We start from the raw sequence: 26,727 nt of genomic DNA, 5'->3' as shown, positions 1-26,727 counted from the left end.
AAAGATTGTATTCCTGGGAGCAAGCTTGTACACAACTTCCCAGGTGGCATTTCTCACTTCAGAAAAACAGGTCTGACAGACTACTTCAAGCAAATGGCCACCAGAACTCAGCTAACTGCAAGAAAAATACTGCATGCCCTAGGGTTCATGGCCTCATGTATTTTACTAATTCAATATGCAAGACTGCATATGAGGAAACTTCAGTGGTACTTAAAAAGTCTTTGGTGCCAACATTCTCAAGACCTGGAAATAGTCATTCCTATCATACCTTGTCTGAGGGAAGAGTTCATTTGGTGGGCAGAAGCATGCTACCACAACAAGGGACTGCATTTTACTGTAACCCACGCTACCCAAACCCTGACCACAGACGCATCAGACTATGCATGGGGGCCCACATGGCTGGCAAATGCATTCAGAGCCATTGGAGCCCAAGCCAAATTCTCCTGCACATCAACCAAAAGGAGATGCTAGCTGTACAGAATGTTCTGACAGCTGGCAGATACCTAATCCTTCCAGGATAACTGCTGATAAAAACAGACACAACAGTTATGTGGTACATCAGCAAGCAGGGGGGAACCCATTCTTGCCCACTCTGCAGGTTAGCCATGACTCTGTGGAGCATAGCTTTGGGCAGCCAAGTCCATCTACAAGCTCAATTCCAGCCAGGCAAACAAAATTCACTAGCAATCGACTTAAGCAAAAAGTTCCTAGACCCACATGAGTTGAAATTGGCGTCCAGCACATTCAACCTTCTGATCCAGAGATGGGGGACACAAGAGGTGGATCTCTCTGCCTCCTCCCACAACCACCAGTTAAGCAAATTCTGCACCAGGTACCCTCACAGCAGGACTTTGGAAGCCCTAGCCTTTCAATGGGAAAACCTCTCAATCTATGCCTTTCCCCCTCTGCCCCTTCTCTCAAGAGTACTACTCAAGATAAAAGAAGACAGGCCAAGGACAATTCTGAGTGCTCCGGACTGGCCATGCCAGCACTGGTACCCACTCCTGCGCAGCCTGACAACGGTGCCACCCTGGCACCAGACCCCCTACCCTGCTGTCACAGCAGGAGGGACTGATTTTGCTTCCACAATTGCAAACCCTAAATCTTGCAGCCTGGCTTATTCCTTGAATGCTCCACCAGCAACCCTAAGTAAACAGGTGCTGGACGTCATTCTTGAAGCCAGAAGGTCTAGTACTAGGAAATCCTATGCGGAAAAGTGGAAAAGATATTGTTCTTGGATTCAGTCTAAAGGAAAGGACACAGCAGTGCCCTCCTTACCTCTAATCCTGGCTTACCTAGCAGTGCTACTCCACAGAGGCCAGTCCTTCTCCTCCATTAAGATTCATGCTTCTGCCATTTCATCTCATTACAATACTGAGCCACCTCTATTTTCTCACCCTCTCATCAAACAGTTCCTGAGAGGGGCCAACAACTTAAGGCCCCCAAGGAGAGCACCCACCCCTGCTTGGGACCTTAACTTTGTACTAGAAAAGCTCACGCTTCCCCCTTTTGAGCCTGCTGTTTCAGCACAGTTAAAATTCCTCTCTTGGAAAACAGCCTTGCTTCTAGCCATCACTTTAGCTAGAAGAGTGTCTGAGCTACAGGCACTGATGGCTGTGGAACCCTTTATTATCTTCCATGCTGACAGGGTTTCCCTCAGGACTAACCCATCTTTTATGCCTAAGGTGGTGTCCAGTGTGGCCCTAATCCAATCCATCCATTTGCTGACCTTCTTCACTAGCCCTCAGAATAAAGGGGAAATGATCCTGTACTCTTTGGACGTGCAAAGACAGCTCAGGTTCTACCTTGATAGGACTAAGCCTTTCAGAAAATCTGACCAGCTGCTAGTCAGCTTTGCAACAGATGCAGAAGGCAAGGCCATTTCTAAACAAACCATTTCCAAGTGGATAGCACACTGCATTAATTTCTACTACAAGCACCATGGAAAACCAACCCCTCAGGGGGTCAGAACACATTCCACTAGGGCTACTTCTACCTTTACAGCATTTCTCAGGGGAGTCCCTACCAGGGACATTCTGGAAGCTGCAACCTGGAGTTCTGTACACACCTTCACCAAGCATTACCACTTACCTATCTTTTTCAAATCCAGGGCAGGATTTGCTACAGCAGTCTTGCAGGGCCTACTAGCCAGCCCTAACTCTTCTTGACTGCCTCCACCCTTCCTCAGCTTTGGGAATCAACCCAAGTGTGATGACTGCAACAGTGAAACACGAAGAACATAGTACAGTTGTGTACACTTACTATAAATGTAGATGTTCGAGTATATTCACTGTTGCAGTCCTGGTCTCTCCTCTCTTTGGCTATTCCTAATGGTATTGGTATTTACTTTTTACTGGTGGTGGTTTCCACACCATATACTAGCTCCCTATTTGGGGGCTCCTGACATTTGGGGCAAGAAAAACTGATGTAATGGCGTTGGTTGCCTGTTTTTATACCCCTGATGACCTGACGTCATGGAAAAAGCGACAGCATATGAAGCAGAAATACTAAGACTCTGGTATTCAGGCCGACTGAGGGCTACCTGCAGGCAGATAACCCAAGTCTGATGACTGCAACAGTGATTACACTCTAACATCTACATTTGTGGTAAGTGTACACAACTGTACTTTTTCAGGACATCAAATGCTCTTTGGTGCTGTTCTAACCAAGACCAGAATACATCTTTACGTGTCAGCTCTCTGAGTGGTGCTGAAAGTTGGATTAAGTCTGGAATGAACTTGCCTAGGTAGTTGACCATGCCAAGAAAATGTTGCAGGGCTTGAACATTGTCTCTAGAATGGCTGTTTGCTTAGAAGGGTCTGGTCATAAGCCTGTACTTGTAAATAAATGACCAACATAAGAGACTTCTTGTAGCTTGAACTTGCATTTGTTTGGTTTAACGTGCCCTTTCTAGAACTTTTCTGAGGTTTCTGTCGTGTTCTGCTTCATCACGACCTCCTTACTTGTATGTTGTCCACTGTAATAGCACAAGAATACCCAGAAAAAATTTGCTCCATTGCATGCTGAAGGACTTCACTTGCAAAATGTATTCCAAATGGCATTCTCAGAAATCTGTACCTGCTAAACAGAGTGCTAAAAGCAGTGAGCAGTGATGATTTTTTGTCAAGCTAAATTTGCCAAAATTAACTCTTTGCATCTAAGACAGAAAAATTAGTGGCATTTGTCATCAAGACTGCAACTCCTTTGAGTATGTGCATTGAATGATGAGGTTTAAGTTCTTTGTTCAAATCTTGTGGATCAGTACTCTACGTAATCTGATGTCATCTGAGCTTTTCTTATGCGCTACCACCATGGAAGATACCCATACAGTTGGAGTTTCAACTGGACGAATCACCTCTTGTCTCACCATTTTATCTAGCTCGGCCTTGACTCTGTCCTGCATGGCTACTGGAACTTTACGTGCTGGCCTGATAACTAGACTGACCTCTGGGTTTAACTTCATGGACTACACAACTGGAAGTTTACCTAGTTTGTCTTGGAAAAGAACAGTATAAGTAGAAAAAATGTGCTGGGCAAAATTAGACTAGTGCTCTTTTAAGCTAACATGGTAGACTTCCTTACTAAATGAAAGCAGTCCCATTTACAAACTGCCTCTGAGCCATAGTAGTGACTGGACATGCTTCTTAACCACCTAAAATAATACGTCTCAGCTTCTTCCAGCAGAATAACATGAAAGTACTACTGAGCCTTCAGTTTTCATTTCTTCACCTCCATAAGGAACAAGTTTTGCACACCTTGCCAAATCAAGCCTTTCACCTTTACACACACTAGCAGATGTTTCTGCTGACATAACACTGCACTTAGAACCTGTATCAGCTTTGAGCTCTGTGGGTTTGCCATTTATCTGAACAGTAAAAAATACTTCATTCTTTGCCCATAAATCTACTGCATTGACAGCTTCATGAAGCACTGACACACAGTCAACACAGAGTAGAATTGCCACTGTCTAACTAATCGTCTCGTTTCTTAAAATGTTCCCTTTTAATAAAAGAATGTGGGCCTTTTGGTTTACAAAATATCTCTATATTATTCAATTTATTGCATTTGTGGCATTGTTGACCAAAAGCTAAACACTTTTCCCTTTTAGATAAATGACTTCCACCACAATTACGACGGTTGGCAATGAAACTAGGCTGGGGCCCATGCTTTGAGTTTGCTGACTCACTCTTATGATTCACTGAGAGTGTGCAAAGTCTAGAATGTGTTAGAAAGTTCTGGGGTTTACCAGTGAGTGCTGCAGGGGTTACAGTTGCTGCCATGTGCTTGGACCAGTTTTTTTTAATAACGTGCTGCAGACAATCAGCATGAGCTTTATCACTGTGCCTTAGCTATTCTCATTTGTAAGCATACCTGTGTACTTTTTTGTGAGCTCGTATATCTGACAAATCTCAATGGGCTTATTCAAAGTTAAATCACTGCCACGAAGCAAAATCTTTCTCACAGCATCATCTTTTATACCACACACAAGTCTGGCCTTTATTAGCTCATCCTTTAAGTCACCAAATCTCCACATTTTAGCCTTATTTCTCAGGTCAGTTATTTATGCTGCAAAAGTTTCACCAGGCTTTTGATCCCTGGTGTAAAATAAGTACCTTTCCATTGTAACATTTGTTTTGGGGTTACACATTTCTCTAAATTTAAGTTTTAAACACTCTGGGTCCCCCCTTGACTCAGCCAGAACAACAATTTGACAGTATTCCCCCTCTCCTATATAGATAGCAGGTGCATACCCAAACGTTCCCTTTCTATAGCTTCTGTCCCAGCTAAATTAAGTAGAATAAACTGCTTTTGAAGTCTGGCCAGAAGACAGATATCCACCTGTGGAGGGTTCCTTTGTCTAACTGCAGCAGTGATTCTGTTAGACTGTGGGCAATTAAGATGAGTGTATTCTTTCAATTCTTCTTCATACTTTAGGAGATTGCCTACAAGGTGCAGTATTGAGAATGTTTGTTAGAAGTTAATTTTAACAGTGTGATTTCTCTCCACACACACCCACACACAAAAGCCACAGATAAACAGACTATACTGTTCTTGTCTCTTTATCCATACATACACAACACACACTTTTCAGTCCACTTTACAGAAAGAAAAATTTAACTGTAAAGAACAGTACTTTGTGTGAAATGTATGCTTTTACACGGTGACAGTAACCAAGCTGCTTGTTGCATTGCATGTTGATGTAGTTAGCCTCATTAAGGATGGTAATTAACAGCTTTTTTTCTCACTTCAGTGCTGATGAAGTCGTACTTAAAATGCAAGGCTGCCAGCTGACTCAGAAGTACTTGGAGAAGAATGGGTTTGATGCTCCTATAATGGTTCCAAAGTTAGATGGGCTTGGACTTGTACTGCCACCGTCTGAATTCTCTGTCAGGGATGTCGAGAGCTATGTAGGTAAGCATCATACCATAACTTGTGTGCTCTTTCTCTGCTTCAAGAGTGTTTGATCAGAAATGAATGTACAACCAGCAAAGCACAAATACCGAAAGAATGCAGAGCAAAAAAATAGTACTTAACAATTACTACTACTACATAGGTAGACAGTGGTACTGAAACTTTTCTGTATTAAATATCAAGAAAGCTAAGTACTAAGTAGTTTGAGATGCAACAAACACAATGAGTAATCCACAGGTAGTAGCAAATAATGTGATGTACTTTGTTCCCAGATGCAGTCAGTGGATGTCATTACAGAGAGCTGGCCTGTATGAGGAAGTACAGGAGAACAGTACAATGTCTTCACGCAGTGAAACTGTAACAGTACAGAAGTAAAGAGCAATAATTCTATAATGTTCTGTCATGCAGTCAGAGAATGGTTTTAGTAAAGTTGAGCAGTAAAGGTCTAGGAAGACCTGCTATACAGATAGATTTGCTAGTTCATAACAGTATAGGTATTATGAGAATATGGGAAGCTACTACAAATTGCCTTTTCTTTTAGGTATAGAATGAGTTAGGTTGGAGCAGCGGTAGTGTTGTAACCTCACAGCGAGGTTGTCCAGTTCATTTCTCAGCTGGAGTGTCTTCTGTGTGGAGTCTGCATACCCCCCCTACGTTTGTTCATAGGTTCATACTAGGCTATCTGCCATGGGGCAATTATAAGCCTAGCCCGATTCTGTATGGCTTACGCCACCCCTTGATTTGAGTATACTGTGCCCTTTTTAAAGGTTTAGTTTACTGTGCCTCTGTCTAATAGTGACACGGGAGTAATCCCTGGGACAAACCTACAATCCCCCATCCATCTATCGAGATTCTTCTTGAAGAGATTCAGTGAGGTGCTCTGCCTCACATGAACTGGAATTCTATTCCAGAGCGAAGGGATCCTCTTGGTTATGAACCTGTCCCTCCAGCAAGTTCTATTTATTTCTGTGCTGAGGTTCAAGTCCCTCGAGCGTGTGGCTCTAAGGGATTTAGATTTACTGAGGTGGAGCATGTCCATTAATTCTGGATTTGACATAGCTTTGTATGTCAGGCATAGATCGCCTCGAAGTAGGCGGTATGCAACTGAGTAGAGCTGGAGTTTTTTTAACCGAGCAGCATATGGCATCTGTTTGAGACCCTTGATCCTCTTGGTGAGACACTTTTGGGGTCTTTCTAATTGCTGCAGGTGTCGGGTAAGGTACATCCCAAAAGGGGCATTGTATTCTATGATGGGCCTGATGAGGGATGAATAAAGGGGCACGATTACCTCTCTTGATCTAGATGTGAAACCCTCCGTGATGAGGTGGGCTATGTAGAAGGTCTTTCTAACCAGTTTGGCAATGTGGTTTTCAAAGGAGAGATTGCTATCAACTTGGGTCCCCAGGTCCCTAATAACTTTCTCTGTACTTAATGGGTTTCCGCCTATGTGGTAATTTGTGGGCACATTGTTTTTGCTAAAGGGTATGACTATACATTTTTTGGCATTTAGCTTTAAACCATGGCGCTGGCACCAGTTATCTGTCTCTGTGAGACCTTTTTGAAGGATGTTTGTGTCAGCTGGAGAGTCGATTATGGCGCCCAGTTTGCAGTCGTCTGCGAACTTGGTGAGCCATAGTCCTCCCACGTTGGCCTGCACCTCGGAAAAATAAATACTGAACAAGAGAGGTCCCAGGACAGAACCTTGTGGGACGCCACTTGTGACCGGTTTCGAGTCTGACATGGCTCCAGCAACTCTCACTCTGTGGGTTCTGTCTTTGAGCCAGTTTGCGACCCATCTTGTGACATAGGGGTTTATATTTAAGCTTGATAGCTTATCTATGATGCCCGAGTGGGGTATTGTGTCAAATGCCTTTGCAAGGTCCAGATAGGCTGTGTGGACTACCTTCCCTTCATCTATGGCTTTGGTGACTGTTTCGAAGAAGTCAGCCAGGTTCAAAAGCCAGGATCTGCCCTTGACAAAGCCGAACTGGGTAGGATCTAGTGTCTGTAGGTCCCCAATGTCTTTGTTTATGAGCTCCATGATGATCCTCTCCATAGCCTTGCAGACTAAGCTAGTCAGGCTTATGGGGCGATAGTTTCCAGGGTCCGTAGAGGCTCCACCTTTGTGGAGTGGGACCACTGTTGCTGTACGCCATTCTGTGGGCACATATCCTGTAGTGAGGCTGAGATTGTATAACTGTTTTATTTGAGGGATTAGTTCCTCTTGGAGTTCATGTAGGACGCAACCTGGGACGCCATCTGGTCCCATGGAAGCAGTGTTTTTTGCTTTGGAGAGGGCAGCCTTCACCTGCGCATCAGAGATGTTTGGGAGGCAGCCCTCTGCCGGGATAGATACTTGCTCTTTTGGTGGGAGAAGTTTGCACTGAACCTGTCTGCCAGGATATTGGTGATGTCTGTGGGTTCAGTGTATTTTTTGTCGTTTAGAATCAACTCGGAACAAGTCTGGGAGTTGCATCCCAGGTTCCTAACATAATTGAAAAAAGCCTTATGATTGTCTTTGGTGTCCTGTGCAATTTTTCTCTCGAAGCTGGCCTTGGAGGATTTTATGAGGGATGGTAATTTTTTGCTAGTACTGATCAGAGATGCCTTCCCTATTAGGGATTTTTCTCTATCTTGTAGTAGCTTCCTCCTTCTGTTGTACAGTTTATTTATGGCAGGGGTCCACCAGACTGGACGCCTGCCTTTGGATGATTGGGTCTTGGTTTTGTTTGGGATAGCATGATCCATGCATTCCTGGAGATGTCCGTAGAATGCGTTTATATAGGATTCTGCAGTTTGGGCCGTAGTTTCCACTGGCCCTGGGGCCTTGAAGGATTCCACTTCGGCTTTGAGAAGTGAGAAGTTCGCTTTTGAGAAGTTTTTCACTGTGGTTTTCTGGGCTGGGGTGGGGTCGGGATGTGGACATCCAGTGAAATTAATTTATGGTCTGATCTTACCAATGAGGGATATACTTCTGGTGTGGAGCATAGAGTCCCCATGTTGGTAATGATCAGGTCTCGTATGTTGTCCCCTCTTGTGGGAGTGGTGACTAGTTGTTCCATAGCATTTGAGTTTATAATTTCCAGGAACCTTTGGGCTAAGGTGCTGGGGCTTGAGTAGTGCTCCCAGTCAATGTTTGGGTAGTTGAAGTTGCCCAATATAATGGTGTTCAGAGAGATCTTCATGTTCTCCAATGTTTTCAGGAAAGCCGAGTGGGATTCCTGACTTTGAGAGGGTGGTCTGTAGGATGCTATAAACTGAAAAGCAGTCTTGCCCACTGTTAGTTGCACATGGATGGTCTCCAATACTTCGTGCAATGCCACTAACCTGGAGGTGTGGATATCCTTGATAAATATGGAAGCTCCCCCTCCTTTTGTGGTTCGGTCCGGGTTTTGGGGCCGAAAAGCATGATATGAGGTGTAGCCTGGTAGTGCTGGGGTGCTCTCTGGAGCCTTGAACCAGGTTTCTGTCACTGCACAGATATCGATGTTCTCCATACTGAGGAGAGCTTCGAGTGCGTGCATCTTGAGGTTAAGACTTCTGGTGTTTAGCAGCATTACCCTTAGTTTCTTGTTCCTTGTGCTATCTATGGGGGTGGGTTTGACTTTTGAGCTTTGCCTAAAAAAGGCACTATGGGGGTGGCAAGAGCCTTTGCCAATATCCGAAAGCCCAGTGGTGACAGGTGCAAGCCGTCCCTAGCGAAGCAACGTGGCTTGTCGAGCATGTCATCCCAGGCTGACAGACACTGGATCCCCTTTGAATGACACCATAATTTTAGCCAATTGTTAAAATCAATCATTTTGTCTTTGTACTGTGGCATCATTCTAGGTGAGGGTAAGATGCTGCTCAAGGTCAGGGTCATACCAGCCTGGGCTACATGATCAGAGAGCTCCTCTATGTCTCTTTTCATGTAGTCCAGGGAGGTACGTCTCAGGTCATTCACACCAGCATGTACAATGACTGAGTCATATTTGTATTTGCTTTGGAGTGACCTGAGTGCTTGCGTTATGTGGCGGATCCTAGCACCCGACAGGCAGCTCACCGTGACATTCTCTTTATTCAGCCTGGTGAGCGGGACGTCAGTGTGTCTGACAATAGAGTCACCTATTACAAGAGTATCAGGTGTGTTATTCAGCCTTAAGGGCTATGGCTGCTTGGCACACTGACTTTGTGGGCTATGTGTTGTGCGTGTTTTGTTTTGAGGTAGCATTTGCTTGGATGTCTGCTTTGGAGGTCTCTGTTGCTTAGGTAGATTTTTATTTAGAGCCTCTGAGTATGTTTTTGTGTATTTATGTGTTTGGTTCGCTGATGTGGTGGGACTATGTGATACTGGAATTGTGTTGTGTGAGGTTACCTTCTCCTCCTGACTGGTTACACAAGTTATGAGATGAGAGAGCTCAGCCTCCAGTTTGGCTAAATAGTTGCATCTCTCACATATATTTGAACCTGTTTGGAGGAGGAGAGGGTTGTCCGTGTACATGAGACAGTTGTAACATTGCCTCAAAATTCCCGGATTCACCAGCTGGATTGGAGAGGAAGCCATTGACTGACCTTTGGACATGCTAGAGTAAAATAGGGAAACTGAATTTAAGACGGACCAATAGAGGACAGGGTAATCGTAGAGAGTATAAGAGTAAGTAGTGCTTATGGTTTAATAGTGCTAACTTGTCGGATTACTATTTGACCAGTGAAGGGCCTTAGAATGAGAATATGGTGTTTAAATTGAGAGATAGAGCAGTTCTAAGGGAAAAAGTGAAGAGCAGACTTTGTGGAGCCAGGAATAGTTTAAACCCAATTAGGCAGCACTGCCCGCTGTTTGCGCTATGCACAAAAACGCGCAAAAGAGGGTTTTAAGAGAGGAAGATGAAGGAGTTTGGAATTGACCCAAAATGGCCAATAAAACTACAGTTTCAAGTCAGTAACCACTCCCACAGGGGCAGGCAGGGTGCTCAATGTTTTTCACTGCCACTGATCAACAGAGAGACTTCCCTTTAGCCCAAGCAAAAAATGGCCTCCAAGAAACTTACAAACAGTTCAAGAACAGCAAGCCTGTAAGTGAACTTTTTTAAATCTCAAAGTGGGAAAAAAGCAAGATTTTTTTTGTTTTTTTTTTCAGAGATAGCAGAGGTTCACAAGTATCAACAAGTTATAACAGTGCAGTAAATGACCCCACACGAGTGCTAGGCCAAAGACAGATAAAATGCAAGTTTTGAGAAAAAAACGATTTTAAAAATAAGTGCAAGTGTGTGGGTTTCCTGTGGGTACTCCGGTTTCCTCCCATGTTAGAAAGACGTGCATCTGGAGTGTTTCTCCCTGGGCCTCCGCTGAAAATTGGCTTTGTTCCAAGTCGGGCTTTCCCGGTTAACAAATGTTAAATAAATAAATAAGTAAGTAAGTAAATAAAATGGTCTAATGGGTTAAGACCATTTTGAAAGATATTGTAGATTTGGGGCTTTAGAAGTTAGAAAGCATGATCAGATTATTCAAGTCAGCTGAAAGCTCTCTCGAGTACGAACAACTGTATCAGACTGAAATTGGGGAGAGGGGAGGGTATGGGTATTATTTTTGTGTACAGCCTTGAGGAAGGCTGAGGGAAGAAATCAAACTTCAGAGCTTTCCATTATGGGGGAGAGAAGTGTAGTAATACTCATCTCTTTCGGATAATCAGAGAAAATCTACAGACCTTGCAGTTTTTTTTTTATTAGAGACTTTAGGTAAAATGATATTCCTAAGTGTACATATTAAGGATCACCACTACTGTATATTCCCACACATGTAGGATCATGTTGTAGGTAAGTATCCAACCATCTAGTCGGACTCTGTTTTCAGGTATCCAACGCAGGGCTACTTCACATGCCACAGATATCAGTAGGACACAAGCTGTAAAGGGGGGACCATGCCTAAGTGGTGTTCAGTTTATTTTTTAATCATACAAAGCTTTCAGGTTTGTGTCAGTTTCCTGAGCCCAGATCTCCAGTTCTAGAGTTTATGGATGATGTCATCCTAGACTTTTGCCTGCAACCTGACTGCCAACCCCCCTGCCCCCAGGAAATCCGATGGTTTCTATAGATTCATAGATTCTCATAACCACCTGTTTAGGAATCTGCCAGCAGATCCTGAGTTGGTTTCCGCAAGAGAGCAAAAGGGAGTGTTTCTATAAACCCTTACCGAATGAAAAAGCAAGATAAGACCCCAAGAGGTGGCAAAAATGTTTATACTTTAAGTACCCCGGCCATAAGGGCTTCAAATTGCTAGTTCCAAGTTCTAGGAAACCTCCTGGACCCAATAAAGCTAAAGCTGGAGGGAGTAGAAAATGGGCCCCTTCAGAAAAAAAATTGTTGAAATTCTGCAAACCCTGCTCTCAAGTTGTTTGTTTTTGTAGCTTTTGTTTAGAATCATCAGTCAAAGCAGCTGTTTCTGGGTCTGTAATCGAAGACATGCTTAGTTAAGGGAGCAGTTTCTTCATGATCATGTTAAATCAGAAATCCTGGATGCACCTCTTGACAAGGGCTTTCTGTTTGGACCCAAGGATCAAGCAATATTTTTAAAAGCTGGAGGACAATGTTAAGTCACTTCAGACAGACTGTTCAGGACTTTCTGCAGGTACAGCTTCCAAGATTGAGAAGGACACACTACACTCTGACTGCTGATTTCCCACCAAGGGGCTAGCCAGGCAGCAGTCAGACTGCAGGTGTGGGAGGGAGCCCAAGCTTTTTAAAGACTGTCCAGTTGTATCCTGGGCAGTTTACAATTCAAATATACAAAGGCTACTGCATCTGTAAGGAATTTGAACATCTAGTGTTACAGTAAGTGCAACTAACACAATTGTACTTTGGTAGATAGAAGCCTACATTCAGAACAGGGGTGAGCCCTTTCAGTGCCACTTAGTAACCAACTTATGACCTGAGAGGTCTCGGACAGAGCCTGGGGCACCCACTCAGGCAGTCTTCAGTTACACGACAAGTGGGAGACAAGAGTATAGGAGGCCATTATGGCATTAAAAATGTTTTAGAAGTATGGCACCCTTTTGATGAAAACAGCACAACAGTGATATGATACATAATCAAACAGGAAGATATCCTCTCTGCTGCTTAGCCACGCTGCTCTAGAAGCTGGCACAAGAGATAAGGTTACACCTGATAGCTCAGTACCTTCCAACAGAAGGCAACAGTCAGACAGGCAATCTAAGTAGGTCTGTTACAGATACCAACAAACATGGTAAAAGAGCATATTTTTGCAGAAGTCTCAGAAAAGTGGGGTGTGCCAGACGTAGACCATTTCCCCCCAGAGAAAATAGGTGGTACAACAGCATTGCTCATCTCCATGCTACTAGTAAAAGTAAGGGAGGAAGAGTCGAGGGTGATCTTGATTCCACCCTTTTGGATAAACTGCATTGCTTTGCACTGTTACAAAACATGAGCAGACAAGACCATACATAACATGAGCAGACAAGACCATTGGCTGCTTCCACAGGAGGTTGATCTCTTGACACTGAACAAAGGAGCCAATAGGCATCCCAGTGTCCTGAAGCTGGCAGCCTGGAGAATATAATTCTTATTACCCAGGGCCGGCTGTTAGACAAGGATGTTTTCTCTGTTCTAAAAGAGGCCAAAAAACCCAGTACTAGGAAAACATTCATGCCCATGCCTTCTCTGCTTGCTTTCCCATGCATCTGTCTCTGTTTTCACAGCATATGATGAAACAGACCCTCAAGCATCATCCACCTGCCCCCCCCCCCCCAACACCACCACCAAGAGCTCTTGCTCCTTCCTTAGGACCTCAATTTTATACTGGAGAAGTCCACTATGTCCCCTTTTGTAATGACAGCTTCTGCAGTGATCAAATGTTTGTCACATCGGCTGGTAGACTGAGTTACAGTCACTGATTTGTATGGAGTCCTTTCTCAGGTATTTCATCCAGAGTCTTTCTGAGGAATCACCCCACTTTTATGTTTAAGGTGGTTATTGAACTCTACCTGAATCAAACGCCGTCTTCTCAGACCAACTTTTTGTGACCTTTGCTCCTAATAAGTTGGGCAAACCAGTTAGCAAGCAGACAATCTTTAAGTGGATCTCTAGCTGAATTGGCTTTTGCTACATGCACCATTGCAAAAAAAATGTGCCAGAGAAAATTAGAACCCATTCCACTAGACCCGCAGCCACTGTGGCTCTTTATTAATCGAGCTATCACCATTTGAAATCCGGGAGGCGGACACTTGTTCTTCAGTTCACCCCTTTACTAATTACTACAGCTTGTCCTCTTCTAGTGCCAGAGCCGAGTTCACCTCTACAGTTCTGCAGGCGCTTCTGACCACTGCTTGACTCCATCTGTCCAACTTACCCATCCTACAGCTTTGGTTATGCTTCCAAAAAGCTAGTCCTGCAGCAGTGTAAGAAGGTGAGCACAGTATATTTGTGCCTATGTAGCATAAAAGCAGACGTTTGAGTGTCTTCAGTGTTGCAGTAGCCATTCTCTCCCTCAACCCCCTTTCGTTCTTTTTTTTTTTTTTTTTTTTTTTTTTTAAAGTAACACCTTTATTGAATTATCACTTGACCTAGACAAACTTACATTTATATAAACGTTATTAAACTATATTAACAAGTTCACATTTACAAACATTATACGTCACATTTATTGTTCTTTGTCATATGAAGAAGAGAGTACAGGCAGGATGGAGTGGGTGGAGAAGAGTGTCAGGAGTGATTTGTGACAGACGAGTACCAGTAAGAGTGAAAGGGAAGGTCTACAAGAGTGTAGTGAGACCAGCTATGTTATATGGGTTGGAGACAGTGGCACTGACAAAAAGGCAGGAGTCGGAGCTTGACGTGGCAGAGTTGAAGATGTTAAGATTTGCACTGGGTGTGACGAGGATGGACAGGATTAGGAATAAGTATATTAGAGGGTCAGCCCAGGTTGGAAGGTTTGGAGACAAAGCCAGAGAGGCAAGATTACGTTGGTTTGGACATGTGCTGAGGAGGGATGCAAAGTATATTGGGAAAAAGATGCTAAGGATGAAGCTGCCAGGTAACAGGAAAAGAGGAAGGCCTAAGATAAGGTTTATGGATGTGGTGAGAGAGGACATGCAGGTGGTTGGTGTGACAGAGCAAGATGCAGAGGACAGGAAGAAATGGAAACAGTTGATCTGCTGTGGCGACCCCTGACAGGAGCAGCCGAAAGAAGTCATATAATCAAGACATTGTATAAATTGTTCAGTTCCTGCCTTCTCTTAAACCTCCTTCCTCTTTTGTAATAGTTTTCTGCATGTACTGTTCCCACAGTTTCCATTTTTTCTATGTAATTTAGCCCTACCCTTTTCTAGAGATCCCACTTCCTTTTCTTTTGTCTGTGTTATAATGTTCACTACTTCAAGTATACTTGGTTTAGACTTTCATTTCCATTTTCTAGTAATTGGTGATGATCTTCGTGTTTCACTATTGCAGTCATTACATTTGGGTTATCTGCCTGCAGGTAGCCCTCAGCTGGCCTGAATACCAGAGTCTTCAGATTTCTGTGTCGGATGCTGTCGCTTCTTCCATGATGTCAAGTTGTCGGGGGTATAAAACATGCAGCCGACGTCATTACATCAGTCTTTCTTGCCGTGTGGTGCCCGAAGCAGAAGCAGTTCGCAAGTGATGGTCAGCCGACTCCTGAAATTTTCGTTTTCGAGTTTCAGACCTGAAATCTTCAAAAAGATAAGTACCCTGTTGGGGATCCCTTTTTCTTGCTTTAACCGATGTCAGAAAAAATTAACAATGGTCTTGCCTGTGGAAAGCAAATACCTTATAGAGATTTTCATTCTTACTGCATCACCTGTTTAGGCCCAGACCTCGACGTCCCTCGCTGTCAGTTTTGTGCCTTGTTCAACGCCCAAACTATTAGTTGTCGGGCTATTTTTGTAGGTAAATACTTTTGTTCTTGATCTACGTACTCCAAAATGGCTTTGTTAAGCCATCCAACTAGCGTTCTTCCGGAAAAACGTAAGGATCAAGACAGAGACAGACCGCATAGGTCCAAAAGTGCTGACGATGCTTCTGATAAGCTAGTCGCCAGTCTACCAGTACTCAGTGAGGCGCTTTCGCAGCCCCTGATACCCGCTACTACAGATTCACAGGTCTCTACTGAGACTCATTCAGAGTCTGGTATGCCGCGAGATGCTTCTTCGACTGTGGAACCTGCGGATGTCTCTACCTTAGATGGGTCCGGAGCCGCTGTGCAGGCACTGGCTTCCGAGGGTGTATTCAGGCCTACCGATTTTCATATTAAACTGACGACTTAGTTTCAAGCTAAGAATACGGAATTCCTCAGGCCTAAAGCTCGCACTAAGCCTACAAAACCAATGACCAAAGCACATTCTCAGGCCCATATGCCTCAAAAATAAATGGTTAGAATGGCTGAAGAACTTATTACCTTTAATTAGGGGAAGCCAGCCTTCCCCCTCTGAGACCTAGAACTGATTTTCTTTCTGATTCTTCTGGTCAGGAATCTGATATCTTTGTTCCTTCTGACTACCAGGATTTACCCTTATCTACTTATGAGGATTCTGATGCAGTGGATTCCATTCCCTCTGCTTCCCCTCCAGAAGATTTTTCTTTTGGTGAAACCTTGCATACCCTTAGGGAGCATTTCCGCTGGGAAAGCCAGAATTATTCCCAGTCCAAAAAGAGACTTAGGGAATTTTTAAACCTGCTTCAACACAGGCCTCTAGCTATCCCTCCTGTTCTGGAGATTGTAGATGATGTTTTCTTGGAATCTAGCCTTACCCCAGACACTTTGCCTCCAGCTCCCAGGAAACCTGAGAGGTACTACGGTGTACCTGACTCTCACAAATTTCTTTTAAAGAATCCTGCTGCGGATCCAGAGACCATTTCCCAAGGACCAAAAGGCATTAAGGCTACTACTGCCAAAAAAAATCATACCCCTTCTGATAGGGATTCTAGAGCTTTAGACGGGGTAAGATGGTATATACTTCTGCTACTGTGGCCATTAGGGATTTAAATTGACAGTTTCATATGTTGAAGTATCAGCAGCATATTATGGGAATAATTAAACAGAAAATGATGTTGATTCCTGACTGTGCTGCACACAAAGATTTACAAGAGTTAATGCATTCTGCTGACCAAGTAGGTAAACATACTTTGCAATGTGGTTTTGATGCTTTAGAAGCATCTTGCAGGGCTGCTGTCACTGGGTCTGTACTTAGAAGGCATACTTGGCTTAAGGAACAAAACTTGCCAGGTCATGTTAAAGCTAAATTACTGGATGCACCCGTACACCGAGTGCCTTTTGGCAACAAAGCAGAAGTCCTCAAAAGGATGGAGGAAAAAGCTAAAGCCTGTGCAAACTGTTAAAGATTTCTTAAAAGTACAGCCATCTAGATTCAGTAGGGTCTATATTAGCATTTCGAAAATTTAATAGTTCGAATCACTAAATGTCGAACTGAAATGATCGAGCTATTAAATTTTCGAATGCCGATATAAAAAAAAAAAATCTGAAGGGTGTAGGAAGGGGGGTAAACCCCCCACACCCCCCGCTACTAAAAATATACAAACTCCGAGACCGCACTACATTGTAGTAAATGGAAATCTCCCCTTATGGAGATTTCCGTTTACCTGTTCGATGTTCTGCACTTTCGGCATTCTCTCGTCGACAATATCTTATTCGATATTGTCAACATTTAGTAGGCATTGGCCTTCAAAGAACTGGTCCTTTCCAGTCCCTTCCAGGCCTTCTCAGCCCAAACCCAGGAGCAGCAGACCACCAATACTTCAGTCTCAGGTTATGCACAGATCTAAGCAGTGGGGGGCCCCCACTTCCAAAGCAGGGAGTAGTAAGCCACCCCCTATGGAAAGATGGCACAATGACATATTCTTAACTCTACCAAGTCTTGCTCAACTACTTGGTCCCTTAGGAGAATAGCTCACCCTGCATGCAAAAAACTGAGAACTCCTTACCCAAGACAAATGGGTTTTAAACATAGTTTCCCTAGGATACAGATTCCACTTCCGCTCACTCTCAACCCCAAGTGGATGGCCAGACCTTCCCCCAAACCAGTGGGCGGAAGTCCAAAAACAAGTGCTCTCTCTCCTCAGTATCAGGGCTATTCCACCTGTCCCACCAGAACAAAGGGGGCAAGACTTTTATTCACGTCTGTTCCTGGTTCCCAGAAAAGAAAACTCCTGGCGTCCGATCCTGGACCTTTCTATTCTCAACACCTTTCTGCTGGTTCCAAAATTCAAAATGCTAACTCTTCAGCAGCTTCTTCCTATGCTAGCCAAGGATGCCTGGCTGGCAACTCTAGACTTAAAAGAAGCTTACCTGCCCATCCCAATAAGGGAATCCTATGCTTCAGGGCAGGCTTCATGCAGGCTTCATGCACTATCAGTTCTCTGCACTTCCCTTTGGCTTATCTACTGCGCCCAGGGTATTCACAAAGTGCCTAGCTCCAGCCATTGCATTTTGCAGGCAGAGAAATATTCAGATTTACCCATACTTGGACAATTGCCTGATTCAGGCAGAGAGTCAGGACTTCCTATTACAGCACCTGGCATTTGTAAAGAGACCTCTAACTTCACTGGGGTACACCATCAGTGAGAAGAAATCACACCTATTACCCTGCCAACAGATTGTATTCCTTGGAGCAAGCTTGAACACATATTCCCAGATGGCATTCCTCACTCCAGAGATTCAAGTTCATTTGACAACCTACTTCAAACTACTGACCACAAAAACCCAGCTATCTGCAAGGAAATTTCTGCAAGCCTTGGGGTTCATGGCCTCTTGCATTCTGTTAATTCCATATGCAAGACTGCATATGAGCAAACGTCAGAGGTATCTAAAAAGTCTTGTGGTGTCAACATTCTCAGGACCTGGAAACAATGATTCCTATCATTCCTTGTCTAAGGACAGAGTTCCTTTGGTGGGCAGAGGCCTGCTACCACAACAAGGGACTCCATTTCACTCTACCCCCTGCTGCCCAAACCCTAACAACAGATGCATCAGACTATGTATGGGGGGGCTTACATGGCAGGGCAGTGCATTCAGGGCAAATGGAACCCAAAACAGATACACATGCACATCAATCAAAAAGAAATGTTAGCTGTACAGAATGCTCTGACAGATTTCAAATACCTTATTCTTCCAGGACAACTGTTGGTAAAGACAGACAACACCACAGTTGTGTGGTATATAAACAAGCAGGGGGAAACCCATTCCTATCCACTCTACAGACTAGCCATGGCTCTGTGGAACACAGCCTTGAGCTACCAAGTGAACCTACAAGCTCAATTCCTGCCAGGCAAACTAAATTCAGTGGCAGACGACTTAAGCAGAAATCTTAAGCAGAAATCTGATGGACCCACATGAATGGAAACTGGAAACCAAAATATTCAAGCTCTTGAGGAGCAAATGGGGGGACACCAGAGGTAGACATGTTTGCCTCCCCTCTGAACTACCAATTGAACAAATTCTGCATCAGAACTCCCCACAGTCAAGCTTGGAAAGTGGATGCTCTGTCCTTTACCTGGGAAAGGCTCTCTGTTTATGCCGTTCCCCCCCAGCCTCTCCTCTCGAAGGTTCTACTAAAGATCAAACAGGACAAGCCAAGGACAGTACTGATTGCACCAGACTGGCCACACTAGCACTGGTGCCCCCTTTTGCGCAGTCTGACAGTGCTACAACCTTGGCACCTGTCTCAGACCCCTTCCCTGCTGTCCCAGCAGGCGGGCCAGATTCTGCACACTCAGCTTCAAACCCTGAACCTTGCCTGGCTAATTCCCTGAGCTCACTTCCAGCAACCCTCAGTAAGCAGGTGCTGGATGTTATTCTTGAGGCAAGGAGGCCTAGTACTAGAAAATACTATTCAGAAAAGTGGAAAAGATACTGTTCCTGGTGCCAGGCTCAGGGAATGGGCACAACGGTGCCCGGTTTACCTCATATTCTAGATTATTTAACAGAAATGCACAAGGGCCTGTCTTTCTCTTCAATTAAGATTAATGCCTGTGTCATATCAGCACACTGTAATACTGAGCCACCCCTCTTCTCTCATCCCCTGCTAAAACAGCTCCTTAGAGGGGCCAGAAATTTATGACCCCCCCAGGAGGGCTCCCACTCCAGCCTGGGACCTGAATTTTGAATTGGAAAAACTCACTCTTCCTCCCTTTGAACCAGCTGCTAAAGCAGAGTTGAAATTCCTTTCTTGGAAAACAGCTTTACTTCTAGCCATCACTTCAGCAAGAAGTGTCTGAAGTGCAGGCCCTCATGGCAGTGGAACCATTCATTATCTTCCATGCGGACAGGGTTTCCCTCAGGACTAACCCATCCTTTATGCCCAAGGTGGTGTCTAGTGTGGCTCTCAACCAGTCTATTTATTTGCCTACTTTTTTCTCTAATCCTCAGAATAAAGGGGAAAGGATACTGCATTCTTTGGATGTACACAGACAGCTTATATTCTGTTTGGACAGGACTAAGCCTCTCAGAAAATCTGACCAGCTGCTAGTTAGCTTTGCTGCAGGGGCAGAGGGGAAGGCCATTTCAGAGCAACATTGCATCCATTTCTGCTACATTTACCATGGAAAACCTACCCCACAGGGGATAAGAACACATTCCACCAGGGCTGCATCTAACTATACTGCATTTCTCAGAGGAGTCCCTACCAGGGACATCCTGGAAGCTGCAACCTGGAGCTCTGTACATACTTTCACCAAGCATTGCCACCTGCCTATCTTTTCTAAATCCAGAGCTGGATTTGCCACAGCAGTCTTACAGGGCCTTTTTGCTAGCCCTAGTGCTCTTTAACTACCTCCACCCTTCCTTAGTTTGGAAATCAACCCAAATGTGATGACTGCAACAGCGAAACATGAAGAATATAGTACAGTTGTGTACACTTACCATAAATGTAGATGTTAGAGTGTATTCACTGTTGTAGTCCTGGTTACCCTCCCTCCACCCCCCCGACTTCTCTTGACGTTTACCTTTCCTCCTTGTTTGGCATATGTTATGTTGTGTATTTGCTTTTTGCTGAGGGTGTTCCATACCATATAATTGCTTCCTATTGTGGGGGCACCTGACATCTGGGGCAAGAAAAACTGATGCAATGGCATCAGCTGCATATTTTATACCCCTGACCTGACGTCATGGAAGAAGCGACAGCATCTGACGCAGGAATCCGAAGACTCTGGTATTTAGGCCAGCTGAGGGCTACCTGCAGGCAGATAACCCAAATGTGATGACTGCAACAGTGAATACTCTTGAACATCTTCATTTATGGTAAGTGTACATAGCTGTACATTTTGGCAGCCACCAGAATGAAACTTAACAAGGCCTTACTATGTCTAGGCAATTTATATCCTGTATCCCAGCTAAAAAAAAAGTATCTCTGCAAATACTTTCAGGCAAAAACCCTAAATCTTCTAGATTTTGTTTCATATTTGGGAGCCATACAAATGTGCTCCCATTGTTTCTTTGTGAATTGCTTATCTATTCTCTCTTCCCAATCTTTTCTGACCTCCTTTGATTCCTATAGTTGTTATGCAATATTTTATATGCCATACTAATGATCCTTTAACACCAGCTTCAGGTACTGATGCAATTAAAATGGAACCAGTGCAGATGTTCTTCGTGTTTCACTGTTGCAGTCATGACATTTGAGTTATCTGCTTGCAGGTAGCCCTCAGTCGGCCTGATTAACAAAGTCTTGGTCCTGCGTCGGTTGCTGTCCATTCTTCCATGACGTCAGGTCGTCAGGGGTATAAAACATGCAGCCGACACCATTACATCAGTCTTTCTTGCCGTGCGGTGCCCGAAGCAGAAGCAGTTCGCAAGTGCCGGTCGGCAGACTCCTGAAATTTTCGTTTTCAAGTTTCAGAACCGAAGTCTTCAACTAAAGCTAAGTACCACTTTGGGGAAACTTTTTCTTGCGCCTTACCCATGTCAGTAAAATTAATAATTGCATTACTTGTGGAAAGCAAATACCTCATAAAGATTTTCATTTGTACTGTATTCCTTGCCTAGGCCCTGACTACAACGTACTTTGCTGTCGGTTTTGTGCTTTAATCAGTGCACTATCTGTCGTCGATATATTTTCGCCTCTATAAATATTCTGGTTCTCGGTTTAATTATCCAGAAATTTCGTCTGTTAGCCATCCGACTACCGGGATTCAGAAAAAATGCAAAGATAAAGACAGAGACAGGCCGCCGAGGTGCAAAACTGCCAACGGCGCTTCTCCTAAGCCAGTCGCCAGTTCGCGGGTATTCAGTGAGGTGCTTTCTAAGCCCCTGATACCCGCTACTTCTGATTCGCAGGCCTCTGCTGAGACCCATTTGGAGTCTGGTATGCCGCGAGATGCTTCAACTATGGAACCCGCGGATGTCTCTACCTTGGATGGGTCCAGAGCTGTTGTGCAGGCACCGGCTTCTGAGGGTGTATTCGGGCCTACATATATTAAACCGATGCCTCCTTCTTCACTTAGGCCTAAATCTCGAACCATGCCTAAAAAACTGACGCCCAGGCCAACATGCTCAGGCCTCTATGCCTAAAAAGCAAATGATAAGAATGGCTGAAGATCTAATAACTCTAATCAGGGGTAGCCAACTCCTCCCTTCCAAGAGGCCTAGGACTGATGTTGTTTATGAATCTTCTGATCAGGATTCTGTTTTTTCTGATGTTCATCGTGTTTCACTGCTGCAGTTATTACACTTGGGTTATCCTGCCGTCAGGCGGGCCCGCAGTCGGCCTGAGTTCGAAAGTCTTGGTCCGACGTCGGTTGCTGTCGCCTCTTCCCTGACGTCAGTGCGCCAGGGGTATATAAGAAGCAGCCGACGCCATTTTCTTCAGTCTTTCTTGCCGCGCGGTGCCCGAAGCAAAGGCAGTTCGCAAGTGCTGGTTGGCCGACTCCTGGGATTTTTGAAGTCGAATTTCAGATCTGAAGTCTTCGATAAAGCTAAGTACCCCGCTGGGGAAACTTTTTTCTTGCCTCAGACCGATGTCAGAAAAAGTTAATAAAAAATAAAAAAGTTAATAATTGTATTTCTTGTGGGAACCAAATACCTCATAAGGCCCTGATCACGATGTCACTAGTTGTCGGTTTTGTGCTAGATTTAACAAACGCACTATAAAAAGACGTTTTGATTTTGCTTCGCACTGCTTTGGCTGAAGGTTCAATTATACTATGCCGTCGGATCAGCCGACGACCTCAATACCGAAAAAACGCAAAGACAAGGATAAAGACAGGCATCCGAGATCCAAAACCGACGACGAAACCTCTTCTAGGCCAGTCGCCGGTTCGCCGGTTGTCAGTGACTAGGCCAGTCGCCGGTTCGCCGGTTCTCAGTGAGGCGCTTTCACAGCCCCTGACACCCGCTACCTCAGAGCCACAGGCCGCTTCCGACTCACGTGGAGACAGCTAGGCCTCTGGAAACTCAAGGTATTGGGCCTACAGAAACTAATCCCTCAGATGGGTCCAGAGCCGCTGAGCAGGCATCTGCTTCTGAGGGTGTTTTCAGACCTTCACAACTTACCATTAAAACAGCAGCCAAGACAAAGGTACCATTAAAGACAAAGAAACAAGTATAGCATTCTCCTGGCCAGTCCTCCATGCCTAAGAAACAGATGCTTAAAATGGCCGAAGACCTCATTACTCTAATCAGGGGTTCCCATCCCCCTCCTGAGAAAAGGCCTAGGCAGGATACAGACTATGACTCCTCTGATCAGGTTTCCATTTCCTCGGATTCCTCTTCAGACCAGGGATACTCTCTACCCCCCTGTGAGGACTCTGATGCTGAAGAATCTATCCCTTCAGCCTCTCCTCCTGAGGATTATTCTTTTGGGGAAACTTTACATACCATGAGGGAGCATTTCCATTGGGAAAGTCAGGATTACTCAGAATCCAAGAAAAGGCTCAGGGATTTCCTCTTATTGCCTCAGCACAGGCCCCTGGCTATTCCGCCTGTGCTGGATATTGTGGATAATGTGTTCTCTGAATCCAGCTCATCTCCTGATTCTTTGCCCCGTGTTCCAGCCATGCCAGATAGGTATTATAGAGTCCCTGACTCTCACAAGTTTCTTTACAAAAACCCTTCTGCTGATCCAGAAACTATTTCCCAGGGTCCAAAAGGGGTTAAGGCTTCCATTGCAAAAAATCCAGTACCCTCTGACAGAGATTCCAGAGCTTTGGATAGATGGGGGAAGAAAGTATACACTTCTGCAACTTAGTAAGAGCTTTAAATTGCCAGTTTCACATGCTTAAGTACCAACAATATTTAATGGCTCAGTTAAAACAGAAAATGCTTGCAAGCTCAAAAGCTCCTCATTGTAAAGAAATGCAGGATTTATTGCATGCAGTTGAACAGGTGGGAAAACATACTCTGCAATGTGGTTTTGATTCTTTAGAGGCCTCTTGTAGAGCCACAGCTACAGGCTCTGTGATTCGAAGACATGCTTGGTTAAAAGAACAGAGTTTACCTGATCATGTTAAGGCAAAATTACTGGATGCTCCTTTACAGCATGATACCTTGTTTGGTGTTAGGGCAGAAGAGGTGTTAAAGAAAATGGAGGATAAAGCTAAACCTATGCAAACAGTCAAGGATTTCTTACAGGTACAGCCACCTTGGTTTAGCAGAAATTGGCCAACAAAGAATTGGTCCTTTCCAGTGTCAGACAGGCCACAGAGAGGCAGATACAGACGCCCAAGAGGCAGATCTCAACCCCAAGGCTCAAACAGACAACGACAGTGGGGCACCTCAACCCCAAAAGGAGGTGATGACAAGTCTCAACCTTACAGGAAACAGTCACAATGACTTTCCCCTTCATACGCTAAGCACGTCCCTTTTGGAAGCCCCCTTAGGGGGAAAACTAGCACTTTTTTCTCAAAACTGGCAAACAATTACCCAAGACAAATGGGTTCTGAATATTGTGTCTCAAGGTTACAGATTCCACTTTCATACCTTACCAAGGCTAAAAGGAATGCCAGACCTGCCACAAAATCAATGGGCAGAGGCACAAAAACAAATTTCAGCCCTCGTGGACATGAGAGCTATTCAAAAAGTACCACAACAGGAACAAGGACAAGGATTTTACTCGAGACTCTTCCTGGTCCCCAGAAAGGACAAGGCCTGGAGGCCCATACTAGACCTTTCAATTCTGAATACTTACCTGGATATTCCGAAATTCAAAATGTTGACATTACAGCAGCTTCTACCCATGCTGGGCAAAGAAGGCTTGGCTCGTTACTCTGGACCTCAAAGAGGCATACCTGCATGTCCCTATCAGACAAAATTGCAGAAGATACCTCAGATTCAAATCTGGTACAATGCACTACCAATTCTCTGCACTGCCCTTTGGCTTATCTACTGTGCCAAGGGTCTTCACAAAGTGCCTGGCACCAGTAATTGCATTTTGCAGACAAAAAGGAATTCAAATATATCCATACCTGGACGACTGCCTCATTCAAGCAGAGACAAAGGACATTCTTCTACAGCATCTGGCGTTTGTAAAAAGGTTGCTAATTTCTCTAGGGTGCACAGTAAACGAAAATAAGTCAAAACTAGTGCCCTCGCAACAGATTATATTCCTGGGTGCCAGCTTAAATACAACGGCCCAGATGGCTTATCTCACGCCAGACAAACAAGTTCAACTAACTCAATATTTTCAATTAATGGCAAAAAAGTCCCATCTCCCTGCAAGAAAAATTCTGCAGGCCCTGGGATTCATGGCGTCCTGCATACTACTAATACCATATGCCAGACTGCATATGAGGAAATTACAATGGTACCTAAAAAGTGTTTGGACTCAACACTCTCACAGTTTAGAAGCAGTAATACCAATGATTCCCTGCCTACAACAGGAGTTTCGATGGTGGGCACAGGCATGTCGCCTAAACAAGGGTCAGCCTTTTACCCAACCCACAGCCAGGCAATCTCTAACAACAGGTAATTCGGATTACGCCTGGGGAGCACACATGGCAGGAAAATGCATTCAGGGCAAGTGGACCACAGACCAGATGCATCTTCACATCAATCAAAAAGAGATGTTGGCTGTTCAAAATGCCCTAACAGCTTTCAAGGACCTTCTACATCCAGGACAATTATTACTAAAGACAGACAACACCACAGTAATGTGGTACATAAACAAGCAAGGGGGCACTCATTCTTATCCCCTATGCAGGCAAGCCATGACCTTGTGGAACACGACTCTAACGTATCAAGTTCACCTGCAAGCACAATTCCTGCCAGGAAAGAAAAATACTCTGGCAGACGATCTAAGCAGAAATATCATGGACCCTCAGGAATGGAAATTGAATCCACAAATCTTCAGCATGGTAACGCAAAAATGGGGATGCCCAGACCTAGATCTTTTTTGCCTCCCCACTGAATTGCCAACTAAAAATTCTGCACAAGGACTTATCACAAACAAGCATGGAAAGTGGATCCTCTTTTGTTCAGCTGGAAAAACCTAAAAGTTTATGCCTTCCCGCCACTGCTTCTCCTTACAAAGGTACGCCTAAAAGCCAGACAAGAAAAACCACAGATGATCCTGATTGCTCCAGACTGGCCACGCCAGCACTGGTACCCTATCTTAAGGAACTTGGCTCAAGTCCCACCATGGATTTTGCCTCAAATTCCACACCTTCTGACTCAACAAAACAATCAGATCCTGCACGGTCAGCTCAAAACCCTAAACCTGGCAGCATGGCAGATACAGGCAACACCTCTCTCTAAAGCTGTTATGGATGTCATTTTGGAGGCCAGGAGGCCTTAGCACCAGGAAAGCTTACTCAGAAAAATTGAAGAGATTCGGCGCCTGGAACAGGCTCAAAGCCTTGACCCTCTTGTTCCAAACATTCCTCAGATTTTACAATACTTAACTGAGATGCTGGCAGAGGCCTATCCTTCTCATCAATTAAGATCCACGTCTTTGCCATTTCAGCGCACTACACCACGGATCCTCCTTTATTCTGTCATCCCTTGCTAAAGCAGTACCTCAGAGGGGCTAAAAACATAAGACCGCCCCGGAGAGCACCAACACCAACTTGGGACCTCAATTTCGTTTTGGAAAAACTGACCCTACCACCGTTTGAGCCAGCCAATACAGCCGATCTAAAATTTTTATCATGGAAAACAGCTCTGCTCCTGGCAATAACTTCAGCACGAAGAGTCTCAGAGCTACAGGCATTAATGGCAGTGGAACCCTTTATAATTTTTCATCAGGACAGGGTATCTTTAAGGACAAACCTACCTTTATGCCAAAGGTGGTATCTAGTGTGGCTCTTAACCAAACCATCCATTTGCCAACTTTTTATCCAAACCCCCAGAATAAAGGGG

The 26,727-nt window shown here is 44.5% G+C and overlaps 1 protein-coding gene across 1 annotated transcript in view; it reads left to right on the top strand.

The window, feature by feature from the left end:
• KDM7A (lysine demethylase 7A) overlaps positions 1 to 26,727 on the top strand; it is a 1,445,788-nt gene that overhangs the window by 398,966 nt on the left and 1,020,095 nt on the right. Inside the window, exon 4 of the mRNA XM_044087282.1 lies at positions 5,252 to 5,412. Within this exon, the coding sequence (XP_043943217.1) occupies positions 5,252 to 5,412 (161 nt within the window). The remainder of the gene's footprint in view (positions 1 to 5,251; positions 5,413 to 26,727) is intronic.

This window comes from Protopterus annectens, chromosome 11.part0 (genome assembly GCF_019279795.1).
Source record: "Protopterus annectens isolate FY-2018-M chromosome 11.part0, PAN1.0, whole genome shotgun sequence".
NCBI lineage: Eukaryota > Metazoa > Chordata > Ceratodontiformes > Protopteridae > Protopterus > Protopterus annectens.
This window is presented reverse-complemented; position numbering and strand designations above follow the sequence as displayed.